Below are 18,670 nucleotides of genomic sequence, written 5' to 3'. Positions count from 1 at the left end.
AATCAGCTTAATTTAATACACCTCAGTGAAATTATGCAGATTCATGCAACCTAGATAGATTTTGTTTTTAACTCTTTTTTATTTCCTGTATATTAGCACTTTCTTATAGCCACAGCTTCCTTCATTCTGTGAATTCTATTAGTTTACATTATTTTGCTTCCTATGAAACAAGTCTTGCGTTAGTAAATGTATCTTGGAATTGCTGTTTGAGTTCAGCTCTCTGATGACTGATTGTAGCAATCAAAAAGGTGGGCTGTCATATGGTTGTGTGGCAGATGACACTTCATAAAATCTCAAAAGAGCATCATTTATGCATACTACCTTAAGAACAAATCCATACCAGGACTTCTGCGTTTTCTTTTTTGAACGTTGCTTTCTAGTGCTTGGATATACATACCAGAACTGTCAATAGGAAAGATTTATTTTTCTTACTTGTTATTCTGTGGATAACTTCAGTGGCCTTGTTCCTCTGAAGAGTAGTGACAGGGTGATTTGAATTTAATTTCCTCTAATTCCAGTAATTAGCAATCAAACCAACAGGTTGTCAAAACCATTAAGTATCCGCAACCATCCTGTTCTCATATGGGCAGTGGCAGCACTGGCTTTGCATAACACAAATGATCTATCACAATGATCTATGTATGGAATTACCATTTTTTGACTTTGACACTTATGTTAGGAACGTAAATGTCTTAAATTCCTTTTCTAGCTTCTGCAGAAAGGTACTTCTGGAATGCGATTCAACCCACCAGCATCCAAATCATCTTCTGGAGATTTGGGGTTTTTCTCTTTCTCTTCATTGCCTGAAATAAGGTGGGATAAGAATTAGAGCTACAGCCTTTTATTGTGACATTCCTTCTAGTGATTCAGTTGAGAGGTAGGAACTTTAAGGCTGAAGCTTTAACACTTTGCTGAGAGTACTTTGTGAAAAGTATCAGAAAAATATATACCAAAACTTGAAACTGAGCATATAAATAATCAGTAAAAGATCTGAAATAAATARTAAGATGTGCCTTGGGGCAGAGATACTAGAAGACAATATATTAACAGTARTAAAATATTACAGTATCTATATATTGAATTTAGGATCAAAAAAACCCAATTAGATAATAAGTCTATCTGCCTGTAAATTACAGGTTTATATTACCTTTCATTCTGTTTCCATTGTATGCAACATTATAGCTTGCAGCTGACTTGAGTGTGTCTTCTAAACATGAATCTATTCTTGATAAAAGTTTCAGCAGAAGAATAATTCACCGGGGGGGAGCTTGTTAGTTCACACCAAAAGTGAATAATTTTCACTGTTATAAAGTATGGTTCTAATTTATCATTCTAATTTGTCTGACTTCTTGCATTTTTTTAATGCTAGATTACTAATAATCTTAATTCCCAATATTTTCTCTGTGTGAATCCACTTAAACAAAATAATTTAGGCACCTTTCAATGTGCTCTTTAATAAACTAACATGATTTAGCTACTTAAGTCTCTCACTGCAAAACGTGTTCTCCAATTTTCTCATTTCCATAGCTTTTCTACACTCTTTCTCCACTTTTTCAAATCTTTTTTTAAAAACGTGAACACAAAACTGTATGTAGTATTCATCATAATTTGTACCAGTGCCATGCAGAGAGGAGCATCAACTCATTACATTCATGCTGATAGTTTGGGAAGGCACTGGCTCTCTTGACACAATGTTATTAGGAGAAATATAACAGAATGCACTATTTTATTCTCCCCTTTCAAACTTACGTATTATCTGTATTCTACAGTATAGTCTTTCCACCCTCTTTTMTTCCCTTTATTGTGTAGACTAGGCTTGCTTTCAGTTTCAGCATGCTTTCAGTAATTTTACCCATATAACTTTGCATTTGACTGTATTTACTTGATTCAGATAACCAAAAGGTCRAGAAATCTTTGTTTTACTTCCCTGTCTTCATTGTTGTTTATCTTTCTACCTATATTATTGTTTTTTCCTTTTTTTCTACCTCATTGATTATAGTAGATCATACAAGATCTACTATGTAGGATATAGATGATCTTTTCACTGGGAAGTATTTTTTGAGACATGAATCAATCATGTTTTCAGCCTGTTTAGCATGTGTTTTATTGATATTATGTAGTGCGAACCTTTTAATCAATCATATGTTATTGACTAAATTGCCTTACAAAATCTAAGATACAAAATTTCTGTGGACAATTCTGAAGTCATATCAAAATCTTATTAGTATAATGAGAATTATTTTCTGTAAATCCACAGTAATGGCCATCAATTCTGTTCATGTTCTTTATTCTATATCAGTTAGACTTTRTATCAGCTCTCTCATTCCTTTATCTGGATTGATGTCAGGCTGAATCATGCTGTTTTTCTTTTAAAATAATGGCATATTAGCATTCTTTTGGAATTTCCCTGCTATTAAAAAAATGTATTAAAAATTAATAGACGAGATGAGAGATACCCTCAGTTATTTGGGCCTGTTGATTTGAATATAATTATCCCTAGCAGACATTGTCTAATATCCTTCTCAGTAACAAATTCTTGAGTGGTAAAATCTGTGTTTGCCAAGTTAAAATGTAACAAAAGGAATGTTGCCAAAGCTTAAACTTTGTGTTTGTAGTGTACCTAAAGTCGTGAGCCCTTGAAGCGTGCCCTATCTTCATCTTTTAATAATAATAATAAATAGGCATCAGAGACAATCTGTTACCAGAAGGCTTGAAAGCTTTATAGTTATAATTACAGATATAATTACGAGAAACATTAAATATGGATGATGTTTTCACACTTACAGTTTAAAAGATAAAACAGATTTTGTTCTTCAACTAAAACCAGGAAATTGGTTCTCTRCATATGGTCCATGATGACTTTAGTCCTAAGTTTGTCAAAAAGTAAATCAAAACATTAAAAAATGATCCATGAGAATGCAAAGATTATAAAACATCAGAGAAAGAATTGTACTTAGAAATAATTGTAATTCTTAAGCCAGAAAGGTACTCTTTGAAATTTCTTCAACTATCATCAGTGATTTTGGATGATCCTATTATTGTATTCTCTAGAACTTGTAATGACTGTAACAGTAGCATTGTTCTAAGTTACAAGCTTTTTCCATATAAACTGGAAGATCTAGTAAAAGATTTTCAAGAGAACTCAATTATTGTATGACTGTCTTCTACTGAAGTTTATGGTTATATATGTGTGTGGATTTGGTGACAGGAGAGTTAGCTGACAGTGAGTATTCTCTGAAAAAATGTGCCCAATAATGATGATAAATTACTACTGCAAATTTTAGAAATATCAGTATCACTAATTTAGATARGAACATCTTCCATGTTAAGTAGCCACCGTAATGCGACAATAATTATGAAAATGCTTAAAAAGAAGTCTTCATGATAGAAACAAAGTTCTTAAAAAAAAAAAAAAAATCTAATGACTATATCATGATATTAATATTCTAACAGTTCCCAGGGACTAGTGGTGTTACTGCTAAGTCTTTCTATAAAAAGAGCATTAGTCTAAGTAAGTAATTTAGCAACCATCCATTAATAGCTGTTGTATGTTCAGAGTTTCCCAGTGGAGAAAATGGAATTGACTGGGTTAGTCCAGTAAGCTTTAATATATGGATTTGGGAAAAAGTCACATTTAAAAAGGCAAACAAAAGGAAGTTTGTCTAGATACTTCGATTGTTTTCATGATCACCAATCAATAAATAAACTTCAATCCCTCCTCCCTTTTGTTTTTCACAAGGAGCCAACTAAAAAGAAAACACTTTTCCTTCTAAGTCTTCTAAATTTCTAGTGTCTCTGAAAAGAAGACCTGACTTGAAATATAAAAGAAATATTTTTTAGCTACCTAGTGATAGCAGCAACTGTATAGTAATGAGCCTGACCTACCTGAGCTTTTAACAGGACATACTATAAACATCCTTCTGCACAGGATTCATTTGCATTTTAGTAATTTGCCTTCTTTTAGGAAAGTCTAYTGACTAGAAAACAGGATTCTGTGCACTAAAATTGGAGGGTGGTAAAGGTGGAAAGCAAATTAGGGAGCTGATCATATAACCTATAGGCCATAGGAACCATCATTTTTTAACTTGAAGGAATTGATGCAGTTATCCATGTAGGTATTTAGTGCAGCTTGAAATAACCTAATATATCCAAAACTTTCAGRTATAACATGAGACCAACAGAGATCTGTAACCTCCTGAATCAGCAGCTAGAGGTTAAGTGGGTTATCCTCAGGCATCCCAAATGGCACTAGCAATCTAACAGTGGACAGCCTAATTGAACACCAAATCTTGCCTTCTGCGTAGACTCAATTGCAGGAGAGAGTATTCAGTCTAAAATGCAAAGTGTCTGGGACTAAATAGAGCTTATTCTGCAGTTGATGTGAAAATGTATTCTTTTGTACAACTAAATGTATTGGAAATGCTGACTATGAAATTAGTATTTACTACCCTGTGTGTATCAGATCTGTGACCTGAGAGGTTCAGTTATCRTTAGTCTGCCAGTTTATACATACATTAAATTTATATTCTGTTCATCAAAAAAAATCTCCAAAAATATTGTTAAAATCAGGATGCTCATCACATAGCTGGCCTTACTTTCCCACTATGAATCCAGCTTGTAAATGAGACCTCATTTCATAAAATACTGATGTAATACAAAATTTAAGGCTTAGAAATACATTCATAGTCTATAATGGTTATCTAAAGTACTACAATGAAGTTATTTCACAGAAGTAATGACTCCACTTTTAAGAATAAAGACAAGTGAATTAGATGCCATTTATCTATTTAAAATAAGAGAGCAGTATTAATAGTGAGATAATGTGTTTAAAGTCAATATTGTCTCAGTATTGCTTCATCAGAAAATGCTTATTGAGTGATCTTGGCCCAGAACCAATTCATTCCAGACTCCAACTTCATATTAAGGTCATAGAGGTCTGAACTTCAGTGTTTGTTTTAGGTTTATTTCTCTCATTTCTACACCTTCTCAGTGGCGTGGTGCTTTTGCTTGTGCTCCGCCAATACTGCAAAATAAGAAATGATCTTTAGAAAAATGTATAGAAATCAAACACATTTTTCAAAATTGAGTGCTCAAAAGTTAAACATCTAAATTCAGGTAACATCAAAGGATGCTGAATCTATGAAATCTTGATATCTAAAAGAAAAATCTGTCTTTTATCTATCACCTGATTCAAGCCTATTTCTGTATTAATGCTTTCTATAGAGCAGTCTCCATTTTGCATGTAGATTCTATCACTTTCTGAATTCACTGGTTGACATTAAATCACAATTATTGAGAGTAGCCTTTAAGCTCTTCAGAACTCTGAAGTCGTTCTCTATTCTCGTAGGTATTTGTCATCCTTCAGCATATGGTTTGTGTAGATTTTGATGAAGTGGAGTTCACACTGTCCCCCAGGTCATTAACGAAAATGGATAGCATAGATCCCAGTGCCAATTCCTCTGAGATCCCAGTTAATGTGTTGCTCTCTACTTGGAAGCTGCACAGTTGTTACTTATATACTTCATTATCTGACAGCCATTTTTTATGCCTGCTATGGTAATTTTACCTAGGTAGTAGTTCTTTAGCAAGCAGCCTTGCAGAGGCTTTGCTTTGGCAAGGGGAGAGACATGCAATTCTTCTGTACTAATGTAGAAAATTATTCTACTCTAGCTAATTCATGTTTCATTATWGACTTCTTTTCCTAATTCAGTAATTGAAGCAATTTCTTGATATCTTATCAATATATTTCCTTCTTRATTTTCCTGTAATTTTCTGGATCTGGGAGCTGCATGAGTAGGCTGATAATTTCCAAAGACTTTTCTGGTGATATATTTAAAAATTAATAGAATACCAGAACAAAAGAACCCTGTTTGTATTCCATTTTTATTCTTGGCMGAGAAGGTCTGGTTAACAGAAAATATGTCAAATAAGTTAGGAGTTATCTCAGGGAATTTTAAGTTGTTAAATACTAAGGTCAAAACCTCTCCTTAAAGAACAGCCCTGATAAAGAGATGGTACTCAGAGAGAAGAGATTGTGTTCAGATGACTATGGTGGTTGAAAGACCTGTCTTGTTATAGATGCCATAGCAAAAAAGCATATGTGCTGTCAAGACACTTTATTTCATGTTGTTCTTAAGATGTATGTGTGTATGTATGTATGGGGTCAGAGCGTTCTTCAGGCAGCTGAAAACGTGTCAGAGCAGCATTCCTGTGTCTTTTACAATGATCTTATTACCAAAGGATGTTAATCAAGGGATGTGAGGTCATATATCTAGTTCTGTATGCTTTATGTTCCTGTGCTGAACTAATTTCTCAGCTCACCTGTTGGGTTGATAGAGTATTTCATACACATTGACTACTGTGCATAGATCCGAAATATTCAGTTGGTCTATGAGAATGGACTATTTCCTTTTTCATGTTGTAAGGATCTGTAATTTTATCAAGGCCTCTATTCAGCAAGATATTTAGACACATTGCTGTATAGAACTTTTGAGAAAGTTAAAATTAGTCATGTTAGCATGTAGATATTGATTGGGCAGGTTTAGCTCAGTTGGTTAGAGCGTGGTGCTGCTAATACCAAGGTTGTGGGTTCAGTCCCCATATGGGCTACGCTGAGGGTTGGACTAGATCATCTCCAGAGGTCCCTTCCAACCTTACCGTTCTATGATATCTATGATACTGTTGAGTATGTTTGTCCTACTATGAAGGATATGAAGGATATGAAGGAATAAAACATTTTAAATCATTTTATATTGGAAATGACTGGTGATATTCTAGCTGTTACTAGGCTAGATGTTCCTGTTTGTACTTATTTCCTCTCCTGAACCAGAACACAAACTGTCTAATGGCATCAGTCCAAAAGAGTCTATACCTGTATTGGTACAGTATTATAAGCAGAGATTCTTTGCTTTTGGCAAAAATGATACTCTGTGCATGGAGACAGTTTTTTCTCTTCAGACAGAGATTTAATATGATATAGAAATGACCTAGGTTTAAATGAAGCAATTAAAATGAGTGCTTTACCTTGTAATGATTGAGACAGCAATACTTTTAATAATATGCCCTCACACCACTAGCCTCTTGGATCAGAGAGATTTTCTAATGCAAGCCATAATGTAAAATTCATTAACTCGCTGTAGCCTGGGCATTAAATCTGCTTGTGCCAATGAATTAATTTTGATTCTTGAAAATATTCATAAAATATTGTCTTAAGATATAGTTACATTATAATTTTAGATAGCAGTATCATGAATCTGAAGTGTTTGAATTTTTAAATCCTTGGGTGATGTATGCTGAYGATGTTTACAAAAAGTTAAATGGCTACACATATGCTTGTATATCTGTCCATCTTTCTAGTTAGRGACACAGCTAAATTTTCAGGATGTGCTATAAAACCTTAGCTAGAACTATATGTGCTTATGTGTACATGCATGAAGTTATTTATGTATGGCACTCCGGGCATCATGCAGAAATGGCTACAGAGTGAGTGCTGCTATGGTTATTTCACTACATTTCCCTAAGAAAAACTGTGTAGGAAGCTTCAGTTTCACACTGACAAATATAGACTAATCTTTTGCTGCAGCATGCAGAGCACAAAAGCAAGAAAAATAAAGTAATTAAAGCTTCTGTTCACCCAATTTAGTTGTCAAAATGCATCTGTGAGTTAGATTAAAAGAAGGGGACTTTCAGAAGAACCRTAAGGTACTAATTACACTAAAGGGCAGACAGAAAAGTTTCACCTGTTCTGTGGACAAATCAGATTAATTAAAAAAAGATGATGAATTTTAAGATTCCTCCTGAGGCTTCAGAATAAGAGGGTACATACTACAGGATTTTCTTTTCAACTTCGAGTGGTTCATTTTGGTTGTCTTATATCAAAAGTCTCTGCAGGAAGTAGGAACCATCCTGAACATGAATGAAAAACTGCTGTGAATTGCTTTTTTYCCTCAAGCTAGAACTGACCCTGACTGGCTTTTCAAGTCTAATTTGAAATTGTACTAGGACTGAATCAAAAATCAGGATTTCCATTTGCTAGGTCAGAGTCAGATATAAGCAAGACAAAAAATGGATTTTCTTAGYTGTGCACTTATTCAGTAGAGTTGGAACTGTGACATATTGCAGCACTTCTTTTTGATTTATCCAGCTGACTCATAGCACAACTAGCATGAATCCTCACTTCTGCACTGTGGTACTGTGCTGTGTTGCTTTGTAAACCCTAACAGGACAGGGATTTTTTGCTAAGGTGACCTCTAACTAAACAACTTCTTGGAAAATGGGGGTGACCAGTCTTTGATTCTGGCTCTTCCATGGCAAAGAACTATATATTGCYACAATGAACAATGTGCCATAAGTGCCCGTGGGAATTAACTGCCTGAGCTCCTCCTTACCAGAGTTTGAGGACCTGTTGATATCTATTCATGTGTGCATGCCAGCAGGCACAGATTGAACCGAATGGGGAGCCACAAGCTTGTTCTCTCCCCTGTTAGCTACTGTGTCCCTTAATGCTGACACCAGCAGAGTTCCTATTGCAGTGCAGCATGACAGAGCATCTCCAGCAGCATAGCCCCATGTGCCAGAGGAGCTAGGAAGGCAAGTGCCCAGCCTCTGGCAATAATAAAATGACATGACTGAAGCATCTCTCTAGCCAGCATACTGGGTGGCAGGGCTACCCGTTSTCTCATGGTCTTTCTGTTTTTTAGTGCTACATTTACCAATATAAATCTATTTGAATCAATTTGAATGAGGTCCAAGTTTTTCACCTTTTTAACCAAACCGTTGTTGGCCTTATTCAGAAGTGAAACTGAACTGTGTCAGTCACAGCTATACCAGGATAGTAACTCTGAAAACATAATGATTTGAATCCTTGGATATGTCAATGAAAGGTAGCTATCTTATGTAGCAGTAGTAGAAACCTGGCCTAACCGAGGTACAAGAAACTAAATATATACTTGAATGACTGGTGAGTCATCCATAACAGTACTGTGAAGAGTGCCAAAGCCACCTCAGGTAATGTCTGTGGAAGTCAGAGTCACAGTACTGACTGCAGTTGGACACACTCTCAGGATTTTCAAAGGAATCTGAAGCAGTAAGTGTCCAAATTCTGTTAAAGAGCRGTCATATATATTAACTCTTCTGTATGTCCTGGGAAGTCATAATTAATTCAGAATTAATGCAAATAACATATTCCAAAGAACAACCAGTAGTGAGAATAACAGCCAGTATACTTCTTGCCTTAGTCCCCTCACGTACAAGTATTTAGTTTTGCTATGGACTGAGCTTATATAACACTTTTTTTTTTCACAGAAACGTAACTTGGAATAATTTAGCTATCCCAGACACCCACTGTTCCAGAGAGCTAGAAGAAGGTTACCAATGCCCACCTGGATTTAAGTGCATGGACCTTGAAGATCTGGGACTAAGCAGGCAAGAGCTGGGCTACAGTGGCTTTAATGAGATAGGTCTGTCTTACTGGTAAAATCCATTTCAGTATCCATTTAAAAMTGTTTATAAAATAAGTATCTGTGCTGAAAAGATATCAAGTGCAATCAGTATTCTGCTCAAGTAGCACATGCCAGAAAGAGAAGCTGTGTTGTTTGCTTTGGAATTATAAAGTTATAACCTATTTTTACACTGCCTGGGTTCCTAGGATTTAGATAACTTTAAAACAATGGCTTAATTTAAGAAGAGGCAACAGTTTGTTATCACCAGTATGCAAATATAATGACTAATTTCTGTGGTTTTTTTATGTTTCATTTTAGAGTATATAATGGCCTCATAATTCATCCTGTTTGCTAATTTTAGTAGCAATTCTATTAAAAAAACACCCAGAACTGCTTTGATAATCACCTTGGTACTAAAGGGCAGGGGTAGAGAGAGTGAGAGCATGTATATCTGTGGCAATCTGGATCCAAAATGTGTAAGTGAGAACTAGAGTCCCTAAAATGACCAAGAGTTAAGCAGATTTGCAATACAGCTGTGATGTGTGTTCTGTGAGCAACACCACAAGTCAACAAAAGAATACATTCTCTTCTAGCTGGAATATGTGGTGTCATCCCCACAAGGAAACTTGAATAGGAACATAGAGCAATAATTCGACTGAAATGTGGCAAAAATACGCTGAAGCAAAATCCATACCCAGAWGGAAAATATGCAGCTACCCTGTCAGAGCCTTGTGGTTATCTCACATGCATTTCACGGACAAAGGTCCAACAGGAGCCTGCAGTGTACATTTTCATAAGCACAGGTAGGGAGATCCCTTCCAATGAGAAAGTGTGCCTACCGGTCATATTCTCTCTGGTGTTTCTCTCTGACTGCATTAAGTTTTTTTTTGTTTTTTTTTCATTTTTCCTGGATTGAACTCCAGACAATAGACTGTTATCCTGGCCCTAGCTGAACTTGAAGGTAATAAAAAGGTTTAATGACTGAATTACTATACTCTAAGATTTTTTTTTGAATATTGAAAGCCTTTGAAGCCCAAATCACTTCATTTGAGGCAACTCAGGCAGCTGAATATACACACTGAGCCAGAGGGTTACAAGAAATAGATTCATAGTACTGTCACAACAGATACTCTGTGATACTAAAAAGTTTCTGAACAGAAACTAGCATAATGTATTTTTTTTCTCTCTTATGAGAAATGGAGAAAGCATCCAAATACCATTCTGTTTTTCCTGGAATCCGTAAGTGTMGTTGTTGTACCAGTACTGCTAGCTGTACTAGTACTACTAGTACCTATATTTTATGTATAAATTTGTCTGTGGTAGATCTCAAAGGACAACTTTGTGTGATCTTTCAGACAACTTTCAGCTGCCTAAGTTAGTGGCATTCTGTCATACCCAGGTAAACATGAGCTGACTAGAAGCTCTAATCACACTAGAAGCTAAAAACATCTACACACAGGTTCTCTAGCTTGAGATAGTTTGGCAGTGGAGTATGGGGATAAGCATGTCACCAGAAGAATTATGCCTGAGAATGAAACTACACTTCTTATCTTGACATGCAAAATTAGTTGTCATACCTRCTAGGGCACTGAATGCTGTTATTCTAGCAGTCTACATGGTCACTGGAGAAAAGTAGCTGCAATGCCTTGGACAAGCTTAGGTGGGTAGATGATTTAAACAAGGCTTAAAATGATTATTAAAGGAAGCCAGTACTTCTTTGCTAATGGAAAGAGGTTGGCAAAGACAGATGAAGTCCAAGGGTACCTGGAAAGCTGGTTAAAAAAATACAGGACTAAAACTCTGGTCTCCTGGGTCCCAGTCCTGTGCTTTATTGATATGTCTTCCTACATTTTAAAGATCAAAGATTGCTAATAGACATAGGAGAATTATCACTGATACGTGATTTTTGTCTAGAAATAGGTAACTAGGGCATAAGCATATCTCAGTACAGCAGCCAGAGTTTAAATTGAACATCAATTGAAAGCTGATCATTAAACCTTAAAATATTGGATGAGACAGAGCAATTATGCCACAAAATGTTAAATAAGTTTCTTCAAATTAGGAATGTTAAAAATAGGGTAATAACCRGCAAGTTTATCAATATTTTATAAATCTCCATTTGATGATGCACCTTTGTATGTAGTTAACAGGTAAGTAATGCAGTAGATCTTTTCTGTGTAATTATAGTATTTTATTGTATACATTCATTGATGTTTTACTTGCAGATATTATTATGCAGCCTGTCCTGTTGCTTCCTGAAATGTATCATTACAAAAATCACAAGAGCATAGCAGTTTGGCAGCTACCGTATAATTAGTGCCACTTCATTTGCTGCATATAAGTACAAGTTATGCATAGTTGAATTTCATCATTTCTGATACTTTCCTTTGAAGAGAAAGAAAAGGGAGGATTTTTACAGTTTTATTACAGGGTGAAGATTAAATCTGTCCAAATCTGTTGTTAAATTGATGGATTTTTTTATGCCTGTTAAGATTATATGAAGTAGGTAGTTATATATTTAGAAAGTCTCTCAATTTTGGCCATATTCTTTTCCCACTTTTATAAATGATTGTGGCTTTAAAGGGATAAAAAGTAGAAAAGTAATGTACGTTTTGGTACTTGACAAAATATTTTCATAAGCATTTAATTTTCAGGCTTTAGTTTTGAAGTGTTTTGTTTATCTGTTTTATGCATGTATGTATGTATGCATGCATGCATGCATTTTTGAAGGAAGAGCATAGTTACAGACTATAAATAGGGCTTGAAGACATCTTGACAAGATTATGTAGTCCATCATTCTTTCATGTGAAGCACACTTCCCAGTCTTTCCTAGCAATCTATTGCAGTGCTTCATTATTCTCACTCTTAAGAAGATTTTCCTAAAGTCTAACCTGAATCTTTGTGCAATTTAAGATCATAATTTTTCACCTTAATCACTATGGATGTAGAAAAAACATTAAGAAAAGCTTTTCTGCATCTTCGAAGACTGTTATTATGCTGCTTCTTCCCTTTAGGGCCCTGCTAGGCCATAYAGCTCCAAATTTTTCAGTCTTGCTTTAGGACTTATGTTTTATAAATCATTTTTATTGCCTATCTCTAGACTTTCTCCAACTGATTCACCTCTTTACTGAAATTGAGTACTGGCAAAGTACTTTACGTGTGTTTAAGCTGTATTACTATTTCTACAGCCCAGTGAAATGTTTTCCATTTTTACAGCAGCATGATGTGGGTGATTCATATGCTTTTCTGATTTTTTACAGCCCTTGTGTACTTTTCTAAAGAACTACCACGATTGTTTSCCATCCTGTATTTGTTTACGTGATTCTTTTTAAATGTAGAACCTTACACTTGTCCCTGTTGCATAATTTCTAATTTTCAGACTATTTCTTCAATTTGTCAAAATCTTCTAGAATTTTAATTTGTTCCTCCTGAATGCTTGCAGTACCCTTTAGCTTACTTTTATCTGAAATGTGATGTATATAATTTCTTTTCTGTCAACCTAGTCAATAATGGAAAAGTAAATAGAACCAAACCAAGAACAGACTCTGATGGAACCTTATTTGATAATCTTCCTTTCTGATAATGTTTCATTAGTAACTGGCCATAAGGACACTTACCAAATAGTTTTGCACCCATCACAGAGTAGTTTCACATAGCCATATTATTCTATGTAAAGCTTCTTTAAAATTAAGATATACAGCATGAATTGTTTCTCGTCTCTTCACAAAACCTGCTTCTGTTCTGTGTTTGTCCAGGAGTAAAACAATACTCATGCCTGATGTGTGCGAGGCTAATTTGTCAAACTTGGAGCACATCAGCAGATACTTACTGCTAATGCCTCTGCTGTTCTTCAACATATGTATTTGTAGATTAGATGCAGAATGAAAATAAGAACACCAGGCAGCCAATTCACCAGCTTTATCAGTGTAATCTGTAGAGAGAGTGAAGTTACTGAAATATAGGCCTGTTCTGTTTGGTCACACCCTGGAAGTTGTGAGCAACAAAAACACTGTGTGGAGAGCCAATGGGCTGAGACTTCAGGACCCCAAATCCCTTATTTTATGAACTTCCGAGATGTGAGGAAGTAACGACAGAGAAAGAATCATCTTCCCCTCCCCCCAGACTACAGGCACTTCAGATGTTAAAGGTTCCAATTAATGGAAGATTACAAAAAATTTTACTTTCTTCTACTTGTTCATGAACTCAGCAGAAATCCAAGTACTCTTCCCAGCAGTTTAATGCAGAACTTGACTTCTTAAGTAGATGTTGTTCCTATGCAGTGGGAGCCTTCRTATTAAATAAAGTCTTTTATCCATCAGGATGCCTGGACTATTTTTCGAACACTACCTGTGGGGCTGAGTGGGAGTAAGAGAAAGGATATGAATGAAAGGCTGGCTGTGTGGATGTGGGTGGGAAAGCTTCTTACTACTGGCTGTACTGGTATCGTACTGTCGAGCTTATCTCTTTCTCAGGCTTCCCTAGCTGATTTTGATTCGCTGTCCTATGAAAAATTTGACATTTGTTTTGCACTAGAGCAGCCTTCAACCTTGACTCCCATTGAGAGAGCATCAGGTGCATTCACAGTTGGTCTGTTTCTTCCTTGTGATTTTATTCTCTTCTTCCTTGTGCTTCTCTGTACTTTCCCCAGCTATGTTTAACACCGTAGGGTGTAACTGGTAGCATGAAGTGTGTTTAGCATGGGAAAAACASTGAGAAATATAAACTGTGTTTTTTCAATTAGTGGTTGTACAATTGGGCATATGATTATATTTTTATATGCATTTTCATCTGATATATCAAAAAAGCATAAATGTAATTGTGGAATTAAATAAGGGTGGAAGACTTGGCAGTAGGAGAACTGTGGAAAGTACTTCTGTCTCCCATGCCGTTGTTTTTCTGAGGTATATCCACCTTTACTCAATGTATTTAACATGGCACTATCAGGTCAAACTAAGGATGTTGGTAGGGCTGTCTGCTGCTGGAAAGGGGTCCACAGAGACACAGATATGCCAGAACCCACCTCCATCTTGTGTTGCTCAGTTCTTGGCAGTTTTCCTCCTTGTCTGTACTTTCGACACAGTGCAGATTCTTTTGCATTCAGATTTTTGAAACATCTGGCTAGCAATTATTCCATATGCCACATGGGTGTAGTACTGTAATCATCTGCAGATGTACACCTGCAACTACATTATTGATTTTGCTCTTCTCAAAATCCTACAGATTTTTTTTTTTCATAATTTACRATGTTACATGTTACTTCAAATATTCTCAAAAGGAAAAGGAAATCCAGAATGAAAGGTATCTTTATATTCTGCAAGTAAGGGAGATAATTTTTATGCCATGAAAGATCTTTTTTGCAGAGAGAAGCAAGTGATTTCATTCYATGCTGTATCACCAACCCATAAGGCCAGTACCCCATAAATGATGATAATTATATCTGGTATCTGCAGAGAGTATTTGCCAGAGATGATCCTATTAGTTCCCTTTTTATGTATAGGAGATAACCACACACATGTTGTATCTTGGTGGCAAATAATGAATTCTCAGTGGTAAGGAGTTCTTCAAAGCACATACACAAACAGAAAATCCCTGTTAAACCTTACCAACTGGATAATAGCAATGAACACTGTTTAATGGCGCAATGAGCCAGCAAAATCATGCACTATTAGTCATTTTATGGGCTGTAAAACAGCAACAGAACTTTAACTCTCAGATACCTCACATTTCACATTACAAGGATTTGCCCAATATGTGACCTAGAATTTAAATTCATAATTAGGAGAAAAGTTTTTATATATCACTGTGAAAAATGTCTACCATGAGTAGCTTAAAAGTGAACCTAGTTTAATCTTTGGTAACTGACACATCACAGTGGGGCCAATGTCATCCTTCTCCTTTCATTTGTAGCTATTACTTTGATAGAAGGCTTGTACAGGGATCAAAATAACCCCTTTGTTTACCTTTAAATTGAAATTTTATTTACCAAACACTGGAATTGCACAGGTTCTTGCAAGGGTTCTTTTGTGATGGAGAAGRAACCTTAGAAGGTTTGAATTGTGAAACCATTGCACTTAGACTTGAAAAAGAGTGAGGTGCCATTAGGTGCATTGTTCATAAGGATGAAATTAGGGTTAAGATAGTATATTGTGACTCTGGCTCTTGCCCTTCACTCTTCCACAGTCAGTTAAGTCCTTTTTCTGTGAGATAGGTACTTAGTGCTGCCTAAGGGTCACATGTCTGTCTCTAGGATTGAAATGCATAAAGGCTGAGTAGTGTGTTGAGCAGTGAGGTGCAGTGGACAGATGGAAGTCAAAACACTAGAAGGGAGAGGGGATGCTTAAACCAGCTCAGAAGAAAAGCTGAAAAAAACCAGCCTAAGTTAGGTTCACAGTTAGGTACTTCTGAAAACAAGTGTTCATAGTCCATTCTTTCACATGGGCACCTATATCATGAATTTGCATACAGGAAACTGAGAGAACATTCTGAAACAGAAAGTAGATACGACCCACATATTTTTATGGTAATAAAGTGGGCGGAGTGCTTTCATGGGAAGTGAGACGCTTGTATTTTGGAGGAATACCCTGCTAAGCACCTTGTACTGGCTGGGCAGAACACTCTCTAATCTGTCTCCCTCCTGGCTGAGGATCTCAGCAGAAATTCATAGGCCCAGAAGAAAAACAAGCAATCGTGACTGGATGGAGTACTGTAAAGACATGATGTCAGTCCTTGTTTCATTATTTGCAGTGCTTCTCCAGTGACTTCCTAATGCAAAATGTGTAAAAGCACCTTTAAGATTTAGGAGGCTAAATATTAACAAGACAAATCAAGATGAAAGCAAACACTTGAAAATCCAACTTCCTGCTGCCACTGGACAAAGAAGAGAGTCTGTCACGGGTGGCAGAGGCTGATCTTTTCATTTCTTCCTCACACTAAGCCCACCTGATACAGCCTGCCTTGCAGTCTCTTGGTTGCAAAACTAGCAGCYGCTTGGTCTTTCCAGGTCCCTGACATAGGCTGAGGAGGCAGCTGGATTATGACTGGTTTGTTGCCCTAAGCAGATGCCTACTTTGCCAGCTTTGAGACCTTCAGGTTCATGAGGAATTATGAGTTTTAAGTTGATAAGTAGAATAGAAATGGTRTTTGCATTTTATTTGCCCAAAGTTGGAGATACAGCTAATAGTCGAGAAGATTACAGGGGAATTTTCAGCTTCCTAATATGCCTCCCTCCTGTCCTCACTGCCCTTTCACACATTCCTATCCAGCTGAATGAAGCCAAGGAAGGTTTTGTACAGGCACRGAGGGTTGGAAATGCGGATCAGCATCAACACTGGAGTCTCAGTCCCTTGGCTCTGAGTTACTTGCTATCTGGGAGAATAGAAAGCAATGAGGAGATGTTATTGTTAAGGCAGAGGCTCCATTTAATTACATGAGGTGAAGTTCAAAAGGACTAAGCTTTTCTGAAAGATACTTGGCTCAGTAATGATTTCATGAAAAACTTGCAGTCAGACTCTTTGCTGCAGATGATACATAAATTTGATACTATGTATTGAGTCTTAATGCTTCGATTATCCCAGCAAATGCACCATAGTATTTAATATTTTGATAAACATGGCTAATCCCAATCCACTCATACAGCTCTTCAAGCACTTGCATATAAAGTGCCTAATAAGGAGGYCTTCATCCATGACTGAGGCCTGTAGTACTGTTGTGTGGTAAGATGGTAAGTGCTAATGATGTTAATGTGTAAAGATGTTGGAATATAGTTAGGGAAACCATTCAGAGAGTCTAGCAATAAAAGTCGTGTTTTCTAAGTGTGAACCAAAATGACTTTAAGCGTGCTGCAGTGGTCCACTGATTGAAAAACTAGTGCAAATCATTATTTCAAAATTGGTGGTAGAGTTTGGTGAGGGAGGCTCACTGAAATTCCAGCCCAGGACTTGCAGAGGGTGAGCAATAGGGCCACCCTAATCCTAACTGAGGTGCATAAATAAACTTTGATATATTAACTTAGAGTAATTTAAATATGCATTCTCAGAAAGTAACAGAGTTTATTGGTGAACTTGGAAGACTAAAGAAAGTGGTTCATATGCCCTGTGCTTGTGAAGTCAGAACAGTTAGGGATGCTTGTGTGTTGCTGATATGGGGAAATAATTCTGGTTATGAAGGATGTGAATGTTCTGGACAGTGAACTATGGCTATGTGAATGAGGTGAACAAGTTCAGGTTGCTCCTTATATACGATGGACGAGATGAAAGATGGACAACAAACAAATCTTTTTTAGGCTTAAGGCACTATACAGTTTTCACTGCTTACAGCTTCTTAAGGATCTACTTATTAAGGCCATATTTAGTTTCCCATGAAAAAGAAATTAATGACAGAAGATTTGTTTTTGCTTTTGTTTTTAATTAGCAGGAAAATACTAATGAAATTCTGTGGTTAGAAGTTAAAATATAAACATTTGGTATCAGTGAGTGTCACTCATAGAGCCAGGAAACCTCTAAGTGAAAACCTAGTATCTGTCCTGAAACCTGCAGAAGTTGCTGGGTTTGGTGCAGGAATCACTTGGTGAAGARTTCAGCCTTTGTTGTACAAATTCAAATTCAATTCCTCTTGTTTATTTCTGGATTAAATTATCCCAGAAGTTCCTTTAGGCCTTATAAGTGATAGTATATATCATTTATTCTTTAGCCTGACATTTTGGCTCGATCTTGTATATGGCTGAATAGTGAATAACTTGCAGTATTAGTATAGAGAAGTGGTCTTTATCTTTTTTATTTTTTCTTTTTAAATATGACTCTGATAYTCTGATACTTCAAACAAGAGATAACAGAAAAGAAATAATTCTAAGAARCCATGTTCAGAGGGCTAGAATAGCCCTTTAATAGAATATATCTGTGCTTTATTTGAGCATTTGTATTCTTTAGTGTGGTTTGAATTTACTCCTACTTTTAMATTTTTCTGTTCTACAGACATTTCTTAATGATTCTTAGTTTGTTCTTCCTCCTTGTATTTTAAAAATACAGATGTAGAATATACTGTTTTCACAGATTAAGAAATAGCACTTTTTGACATAATACTCCTCTTTCTTGACATRTACCTTTAATTCCAGTCATCGTTTCCCCTATGTTGCCAGCACTGAGGTTCCAAATACCAGTTTGCATACAAGCTTACTTTCAGAATGAGCAATAATGGCCTTTTTTCTGCATGAGTTTCCCCCAAAAAAACCTTGT

The 18,670-nt window shown here is 36.2% G+C and overlaps 1 protein-coding gene across 3 annotated transcripts in view; it reads left to right on the top strand.

Annotated features, from left to right (window-relative positions):
* Positions 1 to 18,670, top strand: part of NALCN (sodium leak channel, non-selective) — a 233,946-nt gene that overhangs the window by 32,905 nt on the left and 182,371 nt on the right. For all 3 annotated transcript variants that reach the window (XM_085306004.1, XM_085306003.1, XM_085306005.1), the window contains exon 6: positions 9,304 to 9,458. In XM_085306004.1, the coding sequence (XP_085162130.1) occupies positions 9,304 to 9,458 (155 nt within the window). The remainder of the gene's footprint in view (positions 1 to 9,303; positions 9,459 to 18,670) is intronic.

The sequence above is a fragment of the Rhea americana genome, unplaced genomic scaffold, assembly GCF_003343005.1.
Source record: "Rhea americana isolate MKP2758 unplaced genomic scaffold, rheAme1 scaffold_23, whole genome shotgun sequence".
Lineage (NCBI taxonomy): Eukaryota > Metazoa > Chordata > Aves > Rheiformes > Rheidae > Rhea > Rhea americana.
The sequence above is the reverse complement of the archived record's forward strand: the minus strand, read 5'-3'. Positions and strand labels throughout refer to the sequence as shown.